At 41.3% G+C, this 22721-nt stretch overlaps 1 protein-coding gene across 1 annotated transcript in view; it reads right to left on the reverse strand.

Annotated features, from left to right (window-relative positions):
* The window catches only part of RPGRIP1 (retinitis pigmentosa GTPase regulator interacting protein 1), a 62032-nt gene that overhangs the window by 22709 nt on the left and 16602 nt on the right, over nucleotides 1-22721 (reverse strand). Inside the window, 13 exon segments of the mRNA XM_015569567.1 lie at nucleotides 421-559; nucleotides 1823-2020; nucleotides 2331-2515; nucleotides 4100-4481; nucleotides 4864-5000; nucleotides 5159-5611; nucleotides 8085-8235; nucleotides 8682-8825; nucleotides 9194-9354; nucleotides 12804-12949; nucleotides 15646-15719; nucleotides 16735-16881; nucleotides 17744-17767. Of these exon segments, the coding sequence (XP_015425053.1) occupies nucleotides 421-559; nucleotides 1823-2020; nucleotides 2331-2515; nucleotides 4100-4481; nucleotides 4864-5000; nucleotides 5159-5611; nucleotides 8085-8235; nucleotides 8682-8825; nucleotides 9194-9354; nucleotides 12804-12949; nucleotides 15646-15719; nucleotides 16735-16881; nucleotides 17744-17767 (2341 nt within the window).

Consider the following 22721-nt stretch of genomic DNA (forward strand, 5'->3'; position numbering starts at 1 on the left):
CCTCCCACCATCCCTCCATCCCTCCATTCCTTTCACTCTCTCTAAAAAAGCAATGGAAAAAATATTCTTGGGTGAGGATTAACAACAATAAAAAATTTGGATTAACATCACAAATGAGCCAATTATGCTCCTTCTTCTATTTCTTTGTAACCATAATTCATAAGACCCTGGAGTGATTAACATCTTATAATTGCTAGGTAACTAAACTGGCTATAGCTAGCTTTAAATACACAGAAATCTACTTTCTTTGAGAAGTCTAACCTTGATTGGCCTAAACAGCCCACTGTAACATAAAACTGAGCCTAAGGTCTTCAGTACTACATTCCCATAAACACTTTAGCAATGAAGATGAAGAAGTAACTGTCTTGATCAAAGAATTCAATGATTAAATAGGAAAATCAGATTTTAAAAAGACAATACCAATTACAGGATGGAGAGCTTCATTTTGTATCAGTGCTGAAGGGAATGATGTCATTTCCTCTTCCTTTTTCTGATTCTTTAAATAATCATCTATGGAGATGTTAAGCCCTGAGAATTTCCATTCAGTGTAGTTCACCTGCTACAGAATAAACACAATAAATAAAATTACATATAATGATATTGTATAATTATAATTATTTAATAAAATTAATAATCACATTAATATATAATTAATGCAATGCAAATTGTCCTATAAAATAAAACCCTAATATGCTAAGTGTCCAACCATTCAACTGTTTGACCAGTCACCATGACTTACACTGACCACCAGGGGACAGATGCTCTGACCAGTAGGTTAGCTTGCTGCTGGGGTCTGACCAATTGGGACTGGGCGAAATGGGCTGGACACACCCTGGAGCCCTCCTGCGGTCCCTCCCCTGCCCTGATTATACACTGGTGGGGTCCCTTGGCCTGGCCTGTGCCCTCTTGCTATCCGGGACCCCTCAGAGGATGTCAGAGAGCCAGTTTCGGCCCGATCCCTACAGGCCAGGCCAAGGGGCCTCTAGTTATAACATAATAATGTAATATATAATCATATCACACATATTTATAATCTTTTTTAAAAAATGTATTTTATTGATTTTTTACAGAGAGGAAGGGAGAGGGATAGAGAGTTAGAAACATCAATCAGCTGCCTCCTGCATACCCCCTACTGGGGATGTGCCTGAACCAAGGTACATGCCCTTGACTGGAATCGAACCTGGGACCCTTCAGTCCACAGGCTGACGCTCTATCCACTGAGCCAAACCGCTCAGGGCTTATAATCTTATATGAACATATTTTTAGGTGTTACATAGTAACTTTAATCCACTTTCCTATAAAGAAAAGGCAGTATCAAGCACACAGTAGGTGTTCAATAAATACTAGTTCATTTTTTAAAATTTATTTTTAGAGAGAGAGGGAGAGGGAGGGAGATAGAGAAACAGAGAGAGTGACACCAATCCATGCCGTCTATCAAGGATAGAGCCCAAAACCCAGGCCTGTGCCCTGACTGGGACTGAAACTGGTAACCTTTCAATGTACAGCATGACGCCCAACCATGTGAGCCACACCAGCCAGGGCAATACTTACCTTTTAATTTGTTTTCATTATAGTTGAAGTGGACTGGTCAAAACTGTGGTACTAAAGTTCTAAGCATAAATTGCCGATTACATAATCTGTTACATTGACTTGAACAGTCCAGAGGTTTATTAAACTACTTGTTTGTGGAAACACATAGTAGCCACAAAAAGCCATGATTATTGCTTATCCTGTGTGTCTGCTTCTGCTTTTTCCTCTGAGAACAATATATTTGGGGATACTACAACCCACATGTTAGTTCTTCGGGTTTCTAAGGCCTTACCTGTAGTGTATTTCCACTTAAGAAGTTACGACTAAGATACTCCATTCTGTTCTTTCCTTGGATACCTGTTCTTTTGCCATGTTTTCTTCTTGAGTAGCTTGCAACCTGGTGTTCCCTTTCCTTTCTTTCTCCCACATGAGGAGGTTTTCTCTTAGTTCCATGCTGGTCAGCTGCGATGGGAATCTCAGCAGATACCACCTGGCCCGGAATAAAAGGAGCAGAAACAGCCTTATAAGATGATAGTTAACAGCCTTGATTCTCAAGAAAGGAATTTGAAGGCTAGCATTAGACTTCATGTCTCTCCTGTCACAGAGCTGAGAGATGCCATCTCTTTCTTCTCCCCACAATAAAACCCAGCGTTTGCCTCCATGAAACGCCTCGCGGCATTATGAAGGGTGCTGACTAGGTCTGCAGAACGCATGACATTCACAGAAGGAACTTTTTTCCCCTTCAATTTTAATACCATTTTCTTCACATATGCTCCACAGGATTGGTGGAGGCCTGCTACCTGGGAAGGAAAGAAAGCCTTGTCCTCATCAGATGAGATCTCTGAACTGCGGTTGGCGCCGTTCTCATCAGTCTGAGCTTCCGGTTTCAGGAAGCTCTCGGGAGATAGATAGCAAGACTTCCAATCCAGCCGTACCTGAACAGATCCATTGGGTTTTCTCGCAGGATCAGTGAGGTTAAAATCACCTGAGACACACACAGGCATTAATAAGATCTGATCAAATGAAATAGGCAAGTGAGCTTAATCAGCACCTTGTCTATTCCCTCCATTTTTAAATTTCACCGTATTGTTTACAATTAACATTCATCAAATAATCATGATGCTAATATATTCAGAAGTGACATAGAATGGTCTGGAATATTTATGTTCCCATTAAGAATATTTACTTATAATACTCCCTTAAAATATTTGGAGGGAAAGGTGGGTATCCCCAGGTTTCAAGAAGGGATAGGCAAAGGATGTATGGATAGGTAGAGCTTGCTTGTCATCAGTCACTCAGTCAACAAACAGGATCGCGTTATCATTGCTATTACCAAATGCTTGCTATGCCTTAAGTACACCAAGGAAACCATTATCTATTCTATACTCAAGTGGTCCTTATTTCTAAAATAACAAAAGCCAAGGAAACTCAAGCAAAATAGCTTTTTCCCAAAGGCCAGACTTCTGATCTGTAATGCTGATTAATTTAAGAGATGACTCGCATTTTATCTCCTCTTTGGCAAAGGATGGCTTGTGAGCAGAAGTGTCAGCCTTTTTGTTTGTTTGTTTAAAGCACTTGTGATATTGGGAGGAGAGTCCTCACAAACTTCCTGGCACATCCAGATGCTTGTTAAACATGGTTGGTTTACTGCCTGCATCCATCTCACTTCTTTTAAAAAAATTTTTTTTAATGCTATCTTATTAATAACATTTTCTACACATTTTCATTTAAAATACACAAGATTTTCTTTTAAAAAAATATATTTTATTGGTTTTTTACAGAGAGGAAGGGAGAGGGACAGAGAGTTAGAAACATCAATGAAAGAGAAACATCGATCAGCTGCCTCCTACACACTCCCTACTGGGGATGTGCCCGCAACCAAGGTACATGCCCTTGACCGGAATCGAACCTGGGACCCTTGAGTCCACAGGCCAACGCTCTATCCACTGAGCCAAACTGGTTAGGGCTCCATCACACTTATTAATGAGAGTGTGGATCCCTGCCTCACCCTTCCAGAGAGTTGACCCTTCCTGGGTGCACCCCACCACCCTGAGTATGAAAGTAAAGTAAGGTAGTATGAAGTTAAGCTCCATTTGGGGGAGTGGGAAAGGATATTTTCAAGAAATTTCCCTTAGTTGTAGTATAGCATAGAACCCTTGCTAACTTGTGTCTAATATTTAAAGGAAGAGAATTATGAGGGAGTGTTAAGGACAGTTTATAATCAGATATCTAGTCATGTGCTAAGAAACAATAGTTCTTAAGTAAAGACAAATACTGGGAAGCATTACAGAATTGGAAAATGTTTGTTCAGAAATAAAGGCATGACTTCAGGTTGGTGGGTCTACCCACTTAGGAATCTTGCTTTAGTTGCTGAAGCAGAAGAAGCCAATGTTTCCACTGACCAGTGAAACTCTAAGTCTGCACTGTCACTTTTGACAATATTCTAAAGCCCTTTCAGCAGGTTTTTAAGAGAGACTGTTCCAAGCAAGTAATCAAAGAAAAGTAGAATTAGGACTGGAAGATAACACTGGGCAAAGACCGTAACAGTGCAGTAACCTTGAACTCCCACCTTTAATGGATTTGTTTTGTGCAAGAGGCAGCAAGGGCACTTGGACTTTGCCAAGGTAGGAGCCAGATTCTGCGTCTTCATCATCAAAAACGTATATAGACAGGGCCTCCCGTCTCAGATATTGATCCAGGTCAGAAGTCACAAGCACTGGGAATTGAGCCTGGTCTCTAAAGCAGGGATTGTTACTGGCTGGAATGATGGCCGTGTCGTGGTCAGGAAAGGTGAAAAAACGGTACATGGCATATGGACTGGGTTGGGTTCCCAGCCGTCGACTCTGGAGGCCACAGCATCTGGTGATTTCCACCTGCAGCTCATTCTGATGCTTCCACGTCTCTGATCTGGACTGGAGAGATGCTGATCTTGGATGGAGAGAAAGGGCAACCTAGGAGAGTTGTTGTAGGTGAAGCCCAGCACCCTTAATGAGCAAGAGCTCTGACCTAGCGAACTGGGTCACAAAGAAACCTAATAACTTTCACCTGCCTGCACACTGACTCCGGCAGATGGCTATCAGAGGGAGAAGCTGGCACTCAGGCCTTGTCTGAGAGAATGGAACAGAAAAGCTATTTTGTTCACAGCAGGGAGAGGTAACTAGCTCCAAGGGCATGGTTTCATTTCAAACTCAGGCTTGGCCAAGGAAAGAATCTGAACTGCTTGTGGTGTGACAGTTTTTCCCTTCCATTCACATTCAATGGGAGGATGAGCTGATATCATGAGCCACTGGGATGAGGCTCCTTTGAGATGCATGGGCACATCCTTTTTCTCACCTCATCCTCCTGGGCCCTCCAGGCTGACAGGTAGGCCTGAGCTTTTTTTCGCTTATTGCATGCCTGTAGGCTGGATCTTATGGGGAAGTGCAGCCTCATCCAGTATTCTAGCGCCCCAAAGTCTTCTCCACCGGCTCCTGGGCAGCAGAAAGTATGAAAGGCATGGAGGATACAGATGGTGTGGCGGGGATCAAGAATAAAGGGAAAGGAAATGGGAGAGCAGCAGAGGAGCAACTATAGATGTTGGGAAATTCTGCACTGGACCCAGGAGCTGTGGGAAGCTGACAGCACTTACCAGTAAGTGTGGCAGAGCCATGGACTCTCTCCACAGTCTCCAGCACCCTGTCAAAGCAAATCCATCCGGCTGCGAGGGTGTGGTGCTCACTGGCAAGAGCCTGGTGAAGCTCAAGCTGGGCTGAAGCCCCTTGAAGGTAGTGCAAGAAAAGGGAATCTGTCTCTACCACATACTGGGAGGTGAAGTCATAAAGCGGCTGTGGCCCCACAGCTAGTGGGGTACAGTGGGTTTCAAAATCATAGAAGGAATAGGTGCAGAAAGTGGTAGGTTGAGTGTCTTCAGCCTGAGCCAGAACAGCAGATGTCAGGAAGGCCTGGTGAATGTGCAGTTCAAACAGATTCTCACTTAGATGCAACAGAGAAATGTTCACTTTATCCTCATCTCTATGGGCTGGCAGTGTTTCCAGATATAATGACATCTGTCGGGTACCATAAGCCACATCTTTGAGCTGTTCTAGAGGGGAAAGAAAACTGCCTATCCATGAAAGGGTAGGGAGCTCTTTCTTAGAATAAAGGAAGGTGGACAAAAGGAGACTAGAAACCATGGTGGAAGTCCAAGTTGTGATTATTTCAAGAAACCATGTGATTCAAAAGGAAAAGCAGCAGAATGGAGCTTTGAATTCTGGTGGCTAAACAATCCAACTTCTATCCCTTTAGAAGTAAGGTTCAAAATGAGTAATGGGAAAGTAAACACTAAGCTCAGGAAAACACTGGAGGCACAATTTATTCTACAAATGACATTTTGGCTTACAGCAAATTGGTAATTCCATCAGAGAAGCGCTAGAAACAGAAAATGTGAATATTTCCAAAATTTTGGGATATTACCATGGAAAAAATAGTAAGTTACAGTCATAGTATCTACACTGATAAAAGAGAAAGATGCAAATTGACCATACCTTCATAATGTTCACCAGCCAATCAGGAGTGAGTAGAAATTAACCCATTAAAAACTGGCAGATTAATTTGCATGCACAGGCACTTAGTGACTGCGGGCAGGCATTCTGCACTGCCCTAGCCACTCTGGGCCTCTGGGCAGCGTGGGAAGGTGGAAAGGTGGCTCTGGGCCAGAGCAAAGGAAGGCCCATTATTGCACGAATCTTTGTGCATCGAGCCTCTAGTCTATCATGTTACCTTGGGCCCCTTCTAATAAATGATTCCCCTTGTCCAGCCAGATCAGTGCCAAGAATCTTCATTCTGTTAAGAATTTGATTTCATCATAAGAAGGCAAAGCAAATCCACTTTAAGTTAAAGAGTAATGAAGTAAAAAAGTGGAGGAGGACACCTATTGGAAAGAGGTTGAAAATATTGACAATGGAATGCAAAGATATGTAAGACAGTCTAACAAATCTGTGCATTACCTCCCATGTTCAACCAACCAGAGTATTTGAGTCTTCAGTGTGTTGATGGTGAAGGTCCTATTTAAAGAGTTAAAGTAGTAGAATAAAAATATTTTGCACACATTAGAATTTCGTCCTGCCCAAAATAAATGGAATACAGAGATTGACATGGGTTTCTTAATTGATAAGATTAATATAACTCAAGAAAATAAATCTAAAATTTTGCATTTCATGACACAGAGTTAACAATCTTAGCATATGAAGAAATTCTACAAATCAATAAAATACAGAGCCGCTTGCCTGACTGGCACAGTTCAAATGGATAAAGAACAGAAACAGGCAATTCTTAAAAGAAATAATACATATAACTGGTAAACATAGGAAAAACTCATTAGCCTTACCAGTAATGACAGACCTATTAAGTTAAAATAAGTGAATCTGTTAAAAAAATTAAATAAATAAATCCTTAGAAGTAGATAAGGGTGTTTATCCTGCACTGTTCCAGGAGAAAGACCATGAAACTGGAAGACAGGAGAATTTCAGCCCAAGGAGGGGTTTCCTTTGTTATATGGCAGTGACCTTTTAACAGACTCACCCTGCTTTGGATAAGTCATGCCCCAGAATGGGCCACCGCCCTCTACTCTAGCTCCATGCTCACTAAGTAACCTGCTTACTGATTCTGCTTCCAGAGAGAGGGCTGTCCTGAACAGTGGTTTCAAATACACTCGTGGCAGCCGCTATCACAGATATAACAAATGAGCATGCTGGCTTAAATATCAGTCTTTGATGAATTTCGCTTAGTGTAAGTCAGGTCTCTCACCACTGGCTATAATAACAAAGCCAATTTTCTTGACAGGAATGGCTGAAACCAGGTCCTGACCAGTAGTGATTGTACTAAATATAGGAAGTACCACATCATGAAATTTGCTTACGTGTCCAGCCACATGTCCTGTTATGCCTACCTCCTCAAACTACAACAAAGAATTTAGAGACGTTGAGAGAGAAATCACATAAAAGGATGATGAGAAATGAGTGATGAAATTCTATTATCTCACACAAACTGCTATGTAGGCCTGGCTTGAGGCAACAATCTTAAGAGAGGGAGTGTTTACACCACCCTGAGGGCCAACGGTGATCTGCTCTATTCTCAAAATAGATCCAGCAATTGCTGGGCCCTGTTGAAACTCTCCAGAGAAAACAGAGGAAGATGCTGACGTGATGAAGCAAAAGAAGCTGCTGGCCATGTATTAAAACAGAGATGGGCCGAAACCAGTTTGGCTCAGTGGATAGAGCGTCGGCCTGCAGACTGAGGGGTCCCGGGTTCGATTCCGGTCAAGGGCATGTACCTGGGTTGCGGGCACATTCCCAGTTGGGGATGTGCAGGAGGCGGCTGATCAATGTTTCTCTCTCATCGATGTTTCTGACTATCTCTCTCCCTTCCTGTCTGTAAAAAATCAATAAAATATATTTAAAAAAAATAAAACAGAGATGGTAGGATAGAGAACAAGAGGGATAAGTCATACGCCAAGGACACAGACCGTAGCTGTGTGATGGATCCCAAGGAGAGGAGAACAAAATACTAAGACTTGCCGGATGGTGGGAGGCCATGGCTTCTTAAAATACCTTCCAGCTGCTTGATACGATTGTTCTTGAGGTCTAGGAGTCTATTCAGCCTCTCCATTTTTTCATTGTGATCTTGATTCTCATTATCGGCTTTTGTCATCATTGCATCCAGTTCCTCCTGAAACAAAATAATGTCTGAAATTTTCTACCTCAGTGGCCCAGAACTAAAGAGCCCAGATAAAAGCAGGTACTTGCTGGGTAAAAGACACTCCGCTATCTCCTTAGCAGGGCCAATTCAGCCACTAGGAAAAAAATCTGGATTCCTCACAGACCCCTCCAGGACCAGTAGTGCTATTAGTGCCCTGGGGCAATGTTTTCCTGGGACTGGCAAAATTTAAATTCAGCAGGTTCACACCCGCCATTTCCCCTTCACTGGCTTCTGTCGCCAGTGGGCATGCGTGAGTTCTCAAGTTTTTCAAAGGACAGCACTTTCTGTGTTTGCACAGGACCTCATGTCGCCTTGCATCAGCCCTGGAAACTCGGGCCTTGCTTCATTCCCAGTCTTGTAAGTGGTTCCCATGTGCCTATTTCTCTCTCCCCTTCCTGTACCCTCTTTTCTTGCACCTGATAACACACGTTGATCTTGCGCTGCAGAATAAGCATGTCTCTGGTCTTTTCTAGTTCCAGTGTGGTCTCTGCATATGATATTTGCAACTCACTTAACAACTGGGACAGTTTCTTTTCTTCTTGTTTTTTTGGTTCACAGAGCTGTAGAGGGAAAAGCATAGGTAGAAGGGAGTATAAATATGACAGGTCCGGTAGAAACTATTCTCCATAAAGCAGTTGTTGGTAACAATAAAATTCCAGCAGCAGAATCTACTCCAACATGTAAGAGAGTTCTGGTGCAAGCTCACAAGTGCTCTCTCTCCTAGCTCCTCATGCGCAGTCGCAGTGAGGAGGTTATGCAGCCTCTACTGGCTGCTTGCTCTTCAGCAGATCCTTTCAAGCCCTCATCTGAAAAAGATGTTAAGTTTTTTTTAACTGTAAAGGGTAGAAAGAAAAAAAAGTATGGATTAGTGTTGTAATCCTTTCATCTTTTCTACAGAGGGAGCTTGCTGGGTTAAAGATGCACATACCTCTATCTGAGTGGCCTCAAGGAACAGAGGCGGGGGAGTGGCTGGCTCAGCTGGCCTGTCAGTAGATTGGGAAATTGTGTCTTTATTTTGGAGGATCTCTACTTCCTGCTTATGTTTCTCAAGCAGGTTGGTGACTTCAAGCTTCAGATCCTCGTTTTGAGCTGGGGAAAAAGTAATCCGGAAAGTTGAAACTCTGTAGTTATCAGTAACCATGGTTAAAGCTGGACCAAGTATAAGTCAAATTTCCCACTAATGTTTAATTCATTTTATAAATTTGCCCTGAGGAAAGCAATTCTCTTTTATTTCTACAAAGGAGTTCCAGCTTATTGACCCAGTAAACTGAGTTGATCTTTGGACTCCAAAGACAAAACAAAAAGCCACCTGCAGAACTGTAGAGTGGAAGGTAGAACAACAAACAAAAACAGAGCCACTCGACCGGCCTGGCACAGTTCAAAACTTTTTTGACAGCACCATCCAAACCAGTATGCCAACAGCTCCCCCAACTCCATTTAGACTTCCATCTGTTGACTCTCTGTGGCACCCGCTCCACACTCACCCTAATCTGGAGGGAGGGTGGGCATTTGGGCATTTGTGGGTATGTGTGTTTAGGGAAGGAAGGTGATCAATGTGATCATTCTATTATCATGCATTAAACAGGGGGTTAGATTAGATTACCTACGGCAGTGGTTCTCAACCTTCTGACCCTTTAAATACAGTTCCTCATGTTGTAACCCCCAACCACAAAATTATTTTTGTTGCTACTTCATAACTGTAATGCTGCTACTGCTATGAATCATAATGTAAATATCTGATATGCAGGATGGTCTTAGGCGACCCTGTGAAAGGGTCGTTCGACCGCCAAAGGGGTCGTGACCCACTGGTTGAGAACCACTGCTAAGGTCTTTGCAAGACTTCCCTTGTGCATCATACCTACTACAAAGTCAACATATGCTCCTAGCTTTATCCTTTTATGGTTCCTGCCTCTAATTGAAAAAAATAATTTTTCTTTTTAAAAATTATTTTTATTTTTTTCAATTACAGTTTATATTCAGTATTATTTTGTATTAATTTCAGGTGTTTAGCACACTGGTTAGATATTAGTATACTTTACAAAGCGTTCCCTCTGATATTTCTTAATCCTCATCCAAGGATATTTTTCCATTGATTTTTTTAAAAATATATTTTATTGATTCTTTAGAGAGGAAGTGACCTGGCTGAAAAGAAGGAAGAAATGATGGACCTTGAAAATGACTTCAGCCTTTCTCACTGCACAGATTATAGTCAAACACTGCTACAGTTCAATATTTTACCCTTTATTCTCCCTGTGTTATCTACAATAATAATCTTCTTCATGTTGATATTTACTGCTGTGTTGCTGACCAGTCAGGGATCCATTGATTTTTAGAGATAGTGAAAAGGAGGGGGAGAGACAGAGAGAAACATCAATGAGAGAGAGACACATTAATTGGTTGCCTCCTGCATGCGCCCTGACCAGAGCTGGGAATCAAACTGCACTGGTACGTGCCCTTAACTGGAATCGAACCTGGTACCCTTCAGTTCGCAGGCTGACACTCCATCCACTGCGCCAAACCAACTAGGGCTCCCCCTCATATTTCTAGTACCCAAATGGCACCATACATATTATTACAATATTTGATTATCTATGCTTTACTTTATATAACCATGACCGCCTCAATTTTTCCTTTTGTGTGTGTGTGTCACATTTCTTTTCTTTCACTCTCTTATGTGAATATACTAGAGTATGGTGAAATCGAAGTTTAATAAGACTAAATATCAAGGTCTAGACTAGCAAAAAAAAAGTGAGGCAAAGGTCTTTTTGATAGTATTTTAAAATCTTTGAGTCTTTTTTTCAATCTTTATATTTAATTCACTTTTAGGATATAGTCTGGTGATTAGTCAGTATACACTAGTATCGGTATAGTGCAGTAACAAATATGTGCTTTATCTCCGTGGCTTAACACAGGGGTCCTCAAACTACGGCCCACGGGCCACATGCAAATACAAATATTGTATTTGTTCCCGTTTTGTTTTTTTACTTCAAAATAAGGTATGTGCAGTGTGCATAGGAATTTGTTCATAGTTTTTTTTTAAACTATAGTCCGGCCCTCTAACGGTCTGAGGGACAGTGAACTGACCCCCTGTTTAAAAAGTTTGAGGACCCCTTGCTTAACACAACAAGGTTGAAGTCTGGGCTTGAGAAGTCCAGTATAGATCAAGAGACTTTTTTTCATGTGAGTCTTGGGGATTAATCAGCTTTAATTTTTTGGCTCCAATATTTTGACATGTGGCCTCTGCTGCAGTTTATATAAACTATGCAACTCTAACAACTCAGCCAAAAGGACAGGCTGCTGGGCTACTACCCTGCCTGCCAATTGCCTCCTCAGCCAGGAAACACAGAACGTGTTGTTCTCAATGTGGTGAGCCCTAAACATTTTTGGAGTAACTGTCTACTGTGATCCAAGAGTTAGGATAGGAGAAAATGGTAGTGGTAACTAAGATCAATAATTTGCTTCTCAATTTCAGGTATCAAATGCTAAAAAAATAAATAAGCCCCCCAATCACTTCTAAAATGATTAATAAGAATAAAAGTCCCTCTCCCTCTGTAAAAAATCAATAAAATGTATTTAAAAAAAGAATAAAAGGCAGAGAAATTCATTTTCAATACTTTCAATAAATAAAGTGGCCCTACAGCCCTTCAGGAGCTCCTTAGTAAAGGACTTATTAAACTAGTCTCAAAGCACAGAGCTCAAGTGATTTACACCAGAAACACCAAAGGTGGGGACGCCCCGGCTGCTGGAGAAGATGCATGAACAACAGATTTCACCGGCTGTACATTTTGAAAAATAAACCTTTATTAAATCAGTAAAAAAAATAAAAATAAAAATAAAAATAAAGTGACCCTAGTCAGTTTGGCTCCGTTGATAGAGTGTTGACCTATGGACTGAAGGGCCCTGGGTTTAATTCTGGTCAAGGTCACATGCCCAGATTGTGGGCTCGATCCCCAGTAGGGGGCATGCAAGAGGCAGCCGATCAATGATGCACTCTCACCATTGATGTTTCTATTTCTATCTTCTTCTCTGAAATCAATAAAAATATATTTAATAAATGAATAAAGTGAATGTTTAAAAACGTAATAGCCTGGCCAGTGTTGCTCAGTAGTTGAGCGCCGACCTATGAACCAGAAAGTCACGGTTTGATTCCTGGTCATGACACATGCCAGGGTTTTGGGCTTGATCCCCCGTAGGGAGCGTGCAGGAGGCAAGCTGATTGATTATCTGCTTTCATCATTGATGTTTCTCTCCCTCCTTCTCCCTTCTCCGAAATAAATATTAAAAAGTATATATATATATGCATAATAAATTAAGAATTGGCATCCTCTCAAATGGAAAGTCATTATGTAGAAAAAAGTAGAAGTGTGAGGTAGGTGTTGTGCTTTCTGGATTGTAAAGCTGATCCCCATTGCCAGTGTCCTTATTCTAGCCAACTATGAACAACGGAGGGATTAGAGAAATGCTGACCCAGGTTCCTTTCTCCCCAACCAGACGCAGCGGATGCCTCATTTGAGACAGCTCTTCAAGACCCAACCTACCTGTCACTCTGGACAGCTGAAGTAAGACTTCTCTCTTCTCCTCCAGCTCAGCATCCAGCTGATGCTGCAACTGAGAGACTTTGTGCTGTAGCTGTTCTCCTCCAAGCTCCTGGCTCCAGTGGGGAGGATTACTGCTGTCCAGCATGCTGAACCCGAGAAGAAGTAAGGAGGGAGGGGGGATTTGTCAGATGGATACTCAAAGGTGTTTGACAAAATGTCTTTATTACACAGTTTCAGCATCTCCTGGGCCTAGTTCATCATTCACTGCCCTACATGTTTTTTCTGCCCCTGCTTTATCTGTAACTGTCAGTTACCAACTGCCTTGGAACTTTGGGTCCTATGGAGTTCTTTAGCATCACTTCTGTTTAGGCCCCAAATAGCCCACTGGGCAAACCACCCAGGTCACATCTATTTCCAAAGGAACTCCTCCAGCATGACGGCTTTCTTTAGTCAGGAAACTGTGTACCAGGACATTCTCAGGCCTGCTGGATTAAAATGAGGAACAAAATATTCCTCTTTTCCTCGTTCTATTCCTCTATCTACCATCACCAGTGGCTAGTTTAGAGAATACTTGCCTTTGAACTAGAATATAAATTACTACACTGAGCCCAGCCAGTGTGGCTCAGTGGTTGAATATCTACCTATAAACCAGGAGGTCACGGTTCAATTCCTGGTCAGAGCTCCATCCCTCATGGCGTGTGTGCAGGAGGCAGCCAATCAATGATTCTCTCTCATCATTGATATTTCTATCTCTATTTCCCTCTCCCTTCCTCTCTGAAATCAAAATATTTAAAAAATTACTACACTGAAAGGCAGGAACTAATAGTTTCAACTTCTCAGTGACTATACTCTACAAACACCATTGTATGTAGCTGTCAGGGCAGACCAAGTTTGGGTTTGTTTGTTTGTTTGTTTTGTTACTCCTCATCCAATGATATTTTTACCATTGATTTTTAATGAGAGTGGAAGGGAAGGGGGAGGGGGAGAGAGAGGTAAGAGAGAGAAACATCAATGTGAAAGAGACACCTTGATTGGCTGCCTCACACAAGCTCTCCAACAGGAGCCAGGGAACAAACCTGCCACTCAGGTAGGTGCCCTTGACCAGGAAGCGAACCCGAGATCCTTAGGTTCTTGGGCTGACACTCTACCACTGAGCCACTCCGGCCAGGGCAGGGCAGACCTATTTTGAATGTAAACACACATGGCCAGTCCTTAGTTGTTTACACAAGTGGAGTGATATTGACAAACTGTTATTTCTGCTTATGTCTTTTTTTCCTATTTATCACTTCAATAAATGTGGTCTAAAAACAACTGGCTTAGGCTAATATTAAGAGTTCTTGGCACTTCCTGACCATACATTCGATGACGGTCCAAGAAGATAATGTTCTGCATGATGAGGGGAAGAGGCCAATAGTAGTATTTGTAACAGAGAGGCTTCAACGTGGTAATCCCCACACTACCTCATTTCACTGAGGTGAAAAGCATCAGTTGTTCCTAGGATATCCCCATACAACTTCCCCAATGTATTCTTTAACTGAATCAGAAGGCACATTTAATTTTTATTAATTCCAGGCATTTTTAATTCCAAAAAGGAAATGCATGAATGTATGTGTGCTGTGAAAAAGTAAAATGATGTGGAAGTGTGTAGAATAAAAATGAAGGTGCCTCTTTGCCCTACTCCAATCCTTTTGGGTCAGAGTTAATATATTCTTTTGCAACTAGATTTTTCTTTTAATAACAGGCAAATATGACTAAGCATTTTTGTTTGTTTGTTTGTTATGGTAATCTTCATTCGAGGATATTTTTCCATTGATTTTTAGAAAGAGTGGAAGGGAGGGGAGAGACAGAGAGAAACATCGATGTGTGAGAGACACACTGATTGGTTGCCTCCCACACGAGTCCTGACCAGGGCTGGGGATCGAGCCTGCAACCGAGATATGTGCCCTTTGACTGGAATCGAACCCGGGATCCTTCAGTCTGCAGGCTGACACTCTACCCACTGAGCCAAACTGGCTAAAGCCACATCATTTTTAATAGCTTCATCAGATTTTTAAAAATTTATTTTTATTGTTGAAAGTATTACTGATGTCTCCTTTTCCCCCCCCATTGACTCCATCCACCCTGCTCCTGCCCCCCTACCCCCAGACCTTCACAACATTATTGTCTGTGTCCGTGGGTTATGCATATATGCATATAAATTCTTTGGTTAATCTCTGCTCGCCCCCTGCATCCCCTTTCCCACCTTCACCATATTTTATTGTGGGAATGCAAAATGATTTATTTAGTCAATCCCTATCAAAGAAAATTTGGATGGTTTCAAGTATTTTTTGCTATTATTAACAATGCAGCCTGGCTGGTGTTGCTCAGTGGTTGGATTCTGGTGTTGCTCAGAATCTAACTAGGAGGTCAAGGTTAGATTCCCAGTCAGGGCACATACCCTGGTTGCAAGCTTGATCACCAGTAGGCGTTATGCAGGAGGCAGCCTATCAATGATTCTCTCCCTCTCCCTTCCTTTCTGAAATCAATAAAACTAAAAAAAAATGCAGTAATTAACATTCTTATTATATAATATCTTTGCATATACATATAATAAGATTTGTTTTATTTTTATTAAAAAATGGAATTGCTGGCACAAAAGATATACAGAGGTTTAACATTTTGGTAGATAGTATCAAGTTCCCTTCCAAAAAGACTGTGCTGATCTACATTCTCACTCACAGTATTGAGTACCAGTTTCCCCATATCCTTGTCAACTATGTATTATTTTTACAATTGGGAAGGCACTTTTCTATAATCATCTTTTATAGCAAACAATGCACTGGGACCCAAACGTGGTACTCACTTTTCTAAGAGTTTGTTATAGTTGTCATTCAGCAATTTTCGTTCTTTTTCCAAATCGTCAACTCTTTCCTGAAACTAAGAATGACAGTAGAGTGACTGAGATAAAATTTTAAAATATATTGCCTTGCACAAGATTTCCCTTTTCTGTTGCAGGGTGGGGCGTGGGTGGGAGGTTTTCTACATTCACCTCCAATGTCTCTGAGGAGACACTCAACTAGAAAGACTTGAACCAATTAAAAATAGGATAGTGCTGAAACCGGTTTGGCTCAGTGGATAGAGTGTCGGCCTGTGGACTGAAAGGTCCCAGGTTCGATTCCGGTCAAGGGCATGTACCTGGGTTGCAGACACATCCCCTGTAGGAGATGTGCAGGAGGCAGCTGATCGATGTCTCTCTCTCATTGATGTTTCTATCTCTCTCCCTTCCTCTCTGTAAAAAATCAATAAAATATATTTAAAAAAAAATAGGATAGAAACTTTTCTTGGAATTAATGAAGATTTCTGAAGTAAATTATCACGGTATCTGAGTTTCTACTGTTAGGGAAACAGCAGAATACTATAAAAGAGCAAAGACTTTGGAGAACAGACATCATAAGTATAAATCCCAGTATTCCCCTAATATTATAATCTTGAGCAAATTATTTAACCACTTAGAGCAGCGGTTCTCAAACTGTGGGTCACGACCTCTTTGGGGGTCAAACGACCCTTCCACAGGGGTTGCCTAAGACCATTAGAAAACACATGTATTATTACATATTGTTTTTGTGATTAATCACTATGCTTTAATTATGTTCAATTCGTAACAATGAAAATACATCCTGCATATCAGATATTTACATTACAATTCATAACAGTAGCAAAATTACAGTTATGAAGTAGCAACAAAAATAATTTTATGGTTGGGGGTCACCACAACGTGGGGAACCGTATTAAAGGGTCGTGGCACTAGGAAGGTTGAGAACCACTGACTTAGAGCCTCATGTTTCTCATTTGAAAAAGTGAAATACCCATAGTGTTGCTAAGATATACTTTCTAACATCTTTGAAATTGAAACATAACTTACAATTAGTGGTATCTTTTGATTATTATTTACCTCCTTCAATGTTATCTGCAGAATGGATGCATCTTCCAGTTGGCTCTTCAGGCTCACAGCCTTCTTGCTCTCCTCCTTCAGCTCTGCCCTCAGCTCATTCACTTGGCTGAGGAGGGCATCATGGGTTGCACTCAGGATCCCCTGGTTCTGGGGCAAAACAGAAGGTGCTCTGGGAATGGTTGTATCACTCACCAGTGATACCAGCCTTTCTGTCACTCCCTAGTGGGTGTCACAAAGAATGGCTTTGATTAACAGAGTGTTATATTTGCACTCTAACGTGGCCTTGTTTTTCACCTTAGCACTTCCCAGGAAGTGTTGTTTCCCTGTTAGTGAGGATTTCCCACTCTGATAAGCTGTAATTCATAATTGGAGCCTTGATTTTCCCAAGGTTCAAATTAAACCCTGGCTCTACGTGAAGCACCACCTTTCACAGCTGCCTTTACTTTCTAAGCTATTTGAATGCTTTTTATGATGATACACTTCTCCCTTTGCACCCAGCAAAATGACATGTTAATTCTAGAAGTTAAGTGTGTATGTTTTGGTGGACACTTCTGTTGAGGAACTCTGCCTTAGTGACTGTTAAAAGCACGAACACTCCCCCAGGCTCATCTGCACCCCAATCTCAGGAGTGAAGAGGGCCAAATATTTAATAGCATCAGAGAAGATCTGCAACGTTGTTATATCTTGCCATCTCACACATGCTAAAAGACTAGTCTTAGGAATTTATGAGTCAATGCTATAATTCTCTCTAGCAATAGGTTGAAAAATACTCTTCTAAATATTTCTCAATTCAGCTCTCATATTTCAATTTTTTGTGTGGAAACAGTGCAACAAGTAGCTTCTGATAACAGTAGTATCATTTTTCTTAACAGAAATTATATGACACAATCACTTTGATTTAGTTGGTTAAATTCTGGTGTCACGTTGCTTGAAGATGAATCCGGAATTCTCTGGGTTTTATTACTCTGATTGATCAGAAACAGAGATTCAAGGAATCCTTATTAAGTACCTTCTGGAGCAGAGTTTCATATGCCTGAAAGAAAAAAATAAGTATTATTCTATTGATATAGCAACTTGATTTTTATTTTGATGTTTATAACACAAATGTTTAAATATTTATTTAATTTTTTTTTTAAAAAATATATATTGTCGAAACCGGTTTGGCTCAGTGGATAGAGCGGCCTGGCCAGCACAACCAAGGTACATGCCCTTGACCGGAGAGTAGTCCGCAGGTCAACGATCTATCCACTGAGCCAAACCGGTTAGGGCTAAATATTTATTTTTTAAATCATTATTAAAAATCCCCATACATCAACTCATTTGAGTACCTGGTTACTAATTGCTAATACTATTCCCCTGTGCTAGTTTGCCAGATTGTATATGAATATAATAGACCACAACATTTAAAAAAAAAATGAAGCGCCCTGGATGGTGTGTCTCAATGATTAGAGCATCAGCCCATGCACCGAAGGGTCACAGGCTCGACTCTGGGTCAAGGGCATGTACCTGGGTTGCAGGTTTGATTCCACCCCGGTAGGTCAGGAGGCAACCAATAAATGTGTTTCTCTCACATGAATGTCTCTTTCTCCCTCCCTCCCTTCCACTCTAAAAATCAGTGGAAAAAACTTGAGTGAGGATTAACAAAATTTAATAATAATTCGCCCTAACCGGTTTGGCACAGTGGATAGAGTGTCGGCCTGCGGACTCAAGGGTCCCAGGTTTGATTCCGGTCAAGGGCATGTACCTTGGTTGCGGGCACATCCCCAGTAGGGAGTGTGCAGGAGGCAGCCAATTGGATGTTTCTATCTCTCTATCCCTCTCCCTTCCTCTCTGTAAAAAATCAATAAAATATATTTTTTAAAAATTTAATAATTTTTTTTTAAATGGTCATTTATTCACATTTGCATTGCACTTGGTGGATTATCCAAGAAAAATCTTTAGAAACTAGACATCCTTCAGAAGGTCTCTTTCCAGTTTTTGAAAAAGAAAAAACAATAATAGCCGAAACCGGTTTGGCGGAATGAAGGGTCCCAGGTTCGATTCCGGTCAAGGGCATGTGCCTGGGTTGCGGGCACATCCCCAGTGGGAGATGTGCAGGAGGCAGCTGATCGATGTTTCTCTCTCATCGATGTTTCTGGCTCTCTATCTCTCTACCTTCCTCTCTGTAAAAAATCAATAAAATATATAAAAAAAACAAAAAAAAACAATAATAACCAAACTAATAACAAGTATTATTGGTTGTGCAGTAACTATGTGTGATGTTTCTATGTGCTTCATTATATATTACATTGTGATCATTATAATTGTTCCACATGTATTATTTCATTTAATCCTTACAGCAAATCTGAGAGGTAGGTAGGATTGCCTAAACTTTAAAAGTTCAGAGAGCTAAGTCACTTGTTCAGACTCCAGAATCCATGCTACTGACTATCTTATTTTACTGCTAAGGGATTAAGAGAATGCAAATTTATTTTAGAATATGTGTATGAAAGCATGGCTAAAAGGTAAATTGCTAAAGAAAAACAAATTGTGCCTAGCCAGGTGTGGCTCAGTGGTTGAGCTTCAACCTATGAAGCAAGAGGTTCATAGGTCGATTCCCATCAGGGCATAAACCTGGATTGCGGGCTCGATCCCTAGTGTGGGGCATGATGAGTCTCTCTCATCATTGATGTTTCTATCTCTCTTGCCCTCTCCCTTCCTCTCTGAAATCAATAAAAATATATTTTTAAAAAATACAGTCTAAAAAACACAAAACAAAACAAAAAAGAGTCCGGCAGGTGTTGCTCAGTGGTTGAACATCGACCTATGAACCAGGAGGTCACATTTGATTCCTGATCAGGGCACATGCCCAGGTTTGGGCTTGGTTCCCAGTGTGGGGCATGCAGGAGGCAGCGGATCCATGATTCTCTCTCATCTTTGATGTTTCTATCTCTCTCTCTCCCTCTTCCTTCCTCTCTGAAATCAATAAAGTATATATTTTTAAAAAGAAAACCAAATTGTAAACCTTCATTTTTAAAAATTGTGGATGGGCCGAAACCGGTTTGGCTCAGTGGATAGAGCGTCGGCCTGCGGACTGAGGGGTCCCAGGTTCGATTCCGGTCAGGGGCATGTACCTGGGTTGCGGGCACATCCCCGGTGGGAGGTGTGCGGCAGGCAGCGGGTCGATGTTTCCAACTCTATCTCTCTCCCTTCCTCTCTGTAAAAAATCAATAAAATATATTTAAAAAAAAAAATTGTGGATGGGAGGGAAGAAAGGGGGAGAAAATGGGAAATATCTGTAATACTATCAACAATAAAAACATATTTTAAAAAAAGAAAATAAAAAATTGCGGATGATTGTTCACCATTTTAGCTTATCTCCACCACTGCCACTGACATAGGTAAGGACATTCCATTTAGAATGGCCTTCTTCCTTTTTTTCTTTAATGCAATGAAGGAATAGATCAATTTTTTTAAAAATCTAATCCCACAGAACAGGTATCCCCTGCTTTTTGAAAGTTCACATTGTGCCACTTAGCTTTTGTGAAAGAGCTACATCAGGACCTGTTTTCACTAAACAATAGAAATGCAAAGCAGATTTGCATTTCAAAGCGGACTTGCATGCAAAGGTGAAATGCAAAAATAACACTCAGAATTTGCTTTCAATGAGCCTTTATTCAGAGCACAGTGGCCGTGGCATGGCCAGGCTCCCTCCCCGGAACTGCACTCAGCATCTCAGCCTCAAGCTGCCGCAGCTTGAACTGTGTCTGTGAGCATCTGTACTGTATCCCGATTTATTTTGTGCGTCTGTTAGCAAGATAACAGAAAAACCTAAGAGGGTGAGTCAGGTTGTTACACAGCATAACACTGGGTGCACTTTAATTGTTTCAATGGTGATGAATAAAATGAAGATGTTGTGCTTACATGAACGTGCCTGCACCCACCATGCATACTATTTACAGGCAGAGAGGAAGAATCTTGAAAGCTGCAGAAGTTCCTCTTGCTTTTGCTAGTAGCAAAATGGTCTCTGTTAGTCAACACCCGGTAACAGATAAAATGGAAAGTCTACTGCTTGAGTGGATTGATGGGTGTGCAAAGTATGATGTGTATTGATGATATGGTTCTCTCTCTCTCTCTCTCTCTCTTTTTTTATCGATTTTAGAGAGAAAGGAAGAGGGAGAGAGAGAGATTGCAACATCAATGATGAGAATCATTGATCAGCTGCCTCCTGCACGCCCCTACTGGGGACCGAGCCCACCACCCAGACATGAACCCTTGACTGAAATCGAATCTGGGACCCTTCAATCCCCAGGCCAACACTCTGTCCACTGAGCCAAACCAGCCAGGGTTTGTTCTCTTTTGTAAATATACTTTTATTGATTTCAGAGGGGAAGGGGAAGGGAGAGAGAGAAACATCAATGATGAGAGAGGATCATTGATCAGCTGCCTCCCGCACGCCCCCCACTGGGGATCCCGAGCCTGCAACCTGGGCATGCACCCCGACCACGAATCAAACCAGGACTTCCTGGTTCATAGGTCAATGCTTGCATTAGTATATTCCCTGAAACCCACTGAGCCACACCAGCTGGGCTATCGTGTCATTCTTACATTTACTATATGTTAGTGTAATTTTATTTTTTCAAATTAATTAATTTTATTTTACTTTATTTTTGTACAAGGTGCCAATATCTGTTTGAAGGGCATAAATCCCAGAAAACAATGAGTAGTGTATAGATTCAACATATAGATACTTTGTACTAGCACAATTCATTTTGGGTTTCAGGGGATATACTAATGCAAGCTGGGATGTTAATATTATTTGGTTTGATTTGGTGGGTTATTTTTTTGGGTCTTGAAATTCCCCCCAAATTTTCTATATAAATTAATGGTAATGCTTCTTTGCTTTAGGCCACTTCAGCTTATAAAAGCCTTCATCAGAACACTAAACATTCAGTTAGTGGGGGAACCTGTATAGCTATTTACCTACACAATTTTAAATTATTTTCCTTTCCATATTTCCACATCCTTTAAGTGCTACCAAAATTAACCAAATCAGCCCTGCTGGTGTGGCTCAGTTGGTTGGCATCGTCCAGTACACCAAAAGTGCAATTTGATTCCTGGTTAGGGCACATGCTTGGGTTGCAGGCCCGATCTCTGGTAGAGGGTATGCAGGAGGCAGCCAATAGATGTTTCCCTCTCACACTGATGTTTCTCTCTCTCTCTCGTCCCCTCTCCCTCTCTTTCTAAAAATATGTGTTTTTAAAAAATTAACCAGATCAAAAGAATGTAAGCATATGCATAGTTCTCTACTAAACATGGGCTTGGAGGTTGGCCTTGTAAAGATGCTTTTTGTCTCCATCAGAGCAGACATATCAAGGGCAGTCCTAATTGTAGCCACTCTAAGTGAATGACACCACCATCATCTACTCACCCAAGCTAGAGACTCAGGCATCACCTTTCACTTCTCCTTTTCCCTCACTCACTCCCCATTGATGATAAAGTCCATTCTTCTATTTCCTGGACCTCCCCCAATACAGTCCTTTCTCAGTAAGCCTCTCTCACTGCCTCAGTTGAGATCCTCATTTCTTCTTCCTTGGATTATTGCACTCAGGTTTTACCCGATTTCTTTACCTCCAATCTTCATACCAGCCAACCTGTCATTCATGCTGCTGCCAAATGATCTTTCCTTGTGATTTTGTAATTTTTGAGAAGTTGAAAATTTCAGAAGAGTATAAAGACTATAATAATAGTCATCTATAATTCTATTATCCAGAATTAACAATTAAAAGTGGTTTATAGGAGTTTTTCAAATGTATTCTTTTAAAAAAAAATATATTCCATTGATTTTTCACAGAGAGGAAGTGAGAGATATAGAAAGTTAGAAACATCGATGAGAGAGAAGCATCGATCAGCTGCCTCCTGCACATCTCCCACTGGGGATGTGCCGGCAACCCAGGTACATGCCCTTGACCGGAATCGAACCTGGGACCTTTCAGTCTGCAAGCCGA

This window comes from Myotis davidii, unplaced genomic scaffold (assembly GCF_000327345.1).
Source record: "Myotis davidii unplaced genomic scaffold, ASM32734v1 scaffold666, whole genome shotgun sequence".
Classification (NCBI taxonomy): Eukaryota; Metazoa; Chordata; class Mammalia; order Chiroptera; family Vespertilionidae; genus Myotis; species Myotis davidii.